Source organism: Chaetura pelagica, unplaced genomic scaffold (assembly GCF_000747805.2).
Source record: "Chaetura pelagica isolate M959 unplaced genomic scaffold, ChaPel_1.0 scaffold2096, whole genome shotgun sequence".
NCBI lineage: Eukaryota > Metazoa > Chordata > Aves > Apodiformes > Apodidae > Chaetura > Chaetura pelagica.
Window position 1 is genome coordinate 1,630 of NW_009953760.1, and position 2,729 is coordinate 4,358.

A 2,729-nucleotide genomic window follows, 5' to 3' on the forward strand; every position below is an offset into this window, starting at 1 on the left:
GCTGCTCCCCGGGTATGGGGCAGCAGTTGGGACGGGGGTGCCAGTCTCACCTCTCCTGGCTCAGCTTCTCCTGGGGGACTCCCACTGCCAAAAGGTCGAGCCCTCTCAGGTCCGGGGAGGGGGGCAGTTTCCGCATCCGCCAGGTCCTGTCCTCCCCTCGCCCTGGGCCACGTGTGGGGATTAGGTCAAATCCGGTGCTGTCCCACAGCCCTGGGGAACAGGAATGTGGCTGGACCTCCTGCAGTGTGTCCCCCACCAGTGGGTGCAGGGGGCTGTCCCCTGCCCTGCCAAGCCCCCCTGCTCCCAGCACCGGTCTTGGTTCCTTGCTGGTGTGGGGCAAGCAGGTGTGTTTGCCACTGCTCCCCGTTTCATGGCCTGTCCCTTGGGTGGCTCTGCCACTAATTAATCCCCCCGAGATGAGCCTCCAGCAGGGCCCAGAATAGCCAGGGGAAATCGGATCAGCTAATGAGCATTGGCTTAGCGAGGTGGAGGGGCCCCGTTGAGGCCGGTGCCGCAGCCCTGCCCCGCGGTCCAGGCGGTGCCGGCACAGCTCGGGGCCATGCCAGGGCTGCAGGGAGCCACGCTGGTGGAGCTGCCCCGCAAGCTGCACCGCAGACTGCTCCCCCGGACCGACATCGCCGAGTCGGTGGTTCACACGGCCGTGATGGGGCTGCTGCTCGTCAGTGGGCAGGTGATGCTGCGGGGGCTCTGCCCGTCTGTCTGGGGGAAGCTGGGGAGTGGCCAGAGGGGTTCGCAGCGTGGGGACTCACTCTGGTCCCTCTGTGTCCCTGCAGACCCATCACACCCTACTGCTGGGCTCGGGCCATGTTGGCCTCAGGAACCTGGGCAACACGGTAAGCATCTGCATTCCCCTGTCCCCTAAGCCCTCTTGTCCACTTGTCCCCACATCCCCATGTCCCCGTGTTCCTGTGTTCTTACCATTCCCCTGTCCCCATATCCCTCAAGCCTTCCCACCCTTCTGTCCCCATGTCCCCTCCCATCCCCCTGTCCCTGTGTCCTCCTGTCCTCATGTCTCTGTGTCCCCTGAGCCATCCAGTCTCCAGGGGTGTGTAAGGGACTTGAGGTCCCCTGGGCTTGCAGCAGGCGTAACTGGGCAGCTGTGGGAGATGTTGTGTCTCCAGGGATCCCCCAGGCCCTTGAGGGTCCCCATGGCCACATTCAGAGGGCGGTGGGGTACAGGGCCATGTCATGATGTCCCCGCAGTGCTTCATGAACGCCGTGCTGCAGTGCCTGAGTAGCACCAAGCCACTGCGGGACTACTGCCTGCGCCGGGACTTCCAGCAGGAGCAGCCCCCTGGCCCCCGTGCCCCCCAGGAGCTCACTGAAGGTGGGTCAGGCTCCCCCCACAGCTCACCCCCCCACAAACTTGCCAGTGCTGACACCCACCTGTCCCCACAGCCTTTGCCGATGTCATCGCTGCCCTCTGGCACCCCGACTCCTCCGAGGCTGTCAACCCTGGGCGCTTCAAGGCCATCTTCCAGAAATATGTCCCCTCCTTCACCGGGTACAGGTGAGGCTCAGCCTCCCCCACCCCAGGGGACCTCCTGCAGCCCCCTCATCCTGGAGGGCACTGGTGAGTGATGGGTCCCTCCCCCTGCAGCCAACAGGATGCCCAGGAGTTCCTCAAGTTCTTCATGGACCGGCTGCACGTGGAGATCAACCGCAAGGGCCGCAGGACCCCCAGCATCCTCTCGGATGCACGTCGGACCCCTGTGCTGGAGGACCCTGAGACGCTGAGGTGAGGAGCAGGGGGTCCCGGGGGGGTCCCTGGCTGAGAGGACCTCGCCCAACCCTCCATCCTTTCCCACAGCGATGATGAACGCGCCAACCAGATGTGGAAGCGATACCTGGAGAGGGAGGACAGCAAGATCGTGGGTGAGTACTGATGGGCACGGGTGACGCCCGTCAAGTCGCTTGGGGTGCTCAGCCTCATCCCCTGCCTCCCCTCCAGATCTCTTTGTGGGGCAGCTGAAGAGCTGCCTCAAGTGCCAGGCATGCGGATACCGCTCCACCACCTTCGAGGTCTTCTGTGATCTCTCCCTGCCCATCCCAAAGGTAGGGATGAGCCAGAGGCCCCACCTGCCCCCTGCCCTCCCAGGATGCCCCAAGCCCCCTGCCTGACCCTCTCCCCCTGCAGAAGAGCTTTGCTGGAGGCAAGGTCTCGCTCTATGACTGCTTCAGCCTCTTCACCAAGGAGGAGGAGCTGGATTCAGAGAATGCCCCGGTAGGAGGCTGGGGCTGGTGGGGTGGTACCTCCAGTTTGGGCCTCCCCAGCCCCCTCACCAATGCCATGTCACCAGCAGGTCTGTGACAAGTGCCGGCAGCGGACGCGGAGCACGAAGAAGCTGACGATCCAGCGCTTCCCCCGCATCCTGGTGCTCCGTATCCTTTGGGGACCAGAGGGTGGGGCACTGAGGCCCCTGGTGCATGTGGTGGAGGCTGGGGACTGTCCTGGAGAATGGGGGGTGTCCTGGGGAGTGGGGGGCAGCATCTTGGTGCTGTGTTTCCCCTGACGCTGCCCAGACCTGAACCGGTTTTCCACCACCCGCTACTCCATCAAGAAATGCTCCGTCTTTGTGGACTTCCCCCTGCAGCAGCTCAATCTGCGGGAGTTTGCCAGCGAGAAGGCAGGTGAGCAGCCAGGGGGGGAGGGGACAGTGTGGGGACATGATGGGCGTCTATGTCGACCACTGGAGCAACGCTGAGCT

General features: G+C 64.2%; 1 protein-coding gene across 1 annotated transcript; it reads left to right on the forward strand.

Annotated features, from left to right (window-relative positions):
- Positions 1-559: 559 nt before the first annotated feature.
- On the forward strand, positions 560-2,652 carry USP21 (ubiquitin specific peptidase 21; the record flags this gene model as incomplete). Its single annotated transcript, XM_010000834.1, has 10 exons — positions 560-691; positions 795-854; positions 1,225-1,348; positions 1,420-1,531; positions 1,622-1,759; positions 1,832-1,896; positions 1,973-2,076; positions 2,159-2,245; positions 2,325-2,403; positions 2,545-2,652. Coding segments are annotated over exons 1-10 (1,009 nt in total), but the record flags the coding sequence as incomplete, so codon positions are not given.
- Positions 2,653-2,729: the final 77 nt, after the last annotated feature.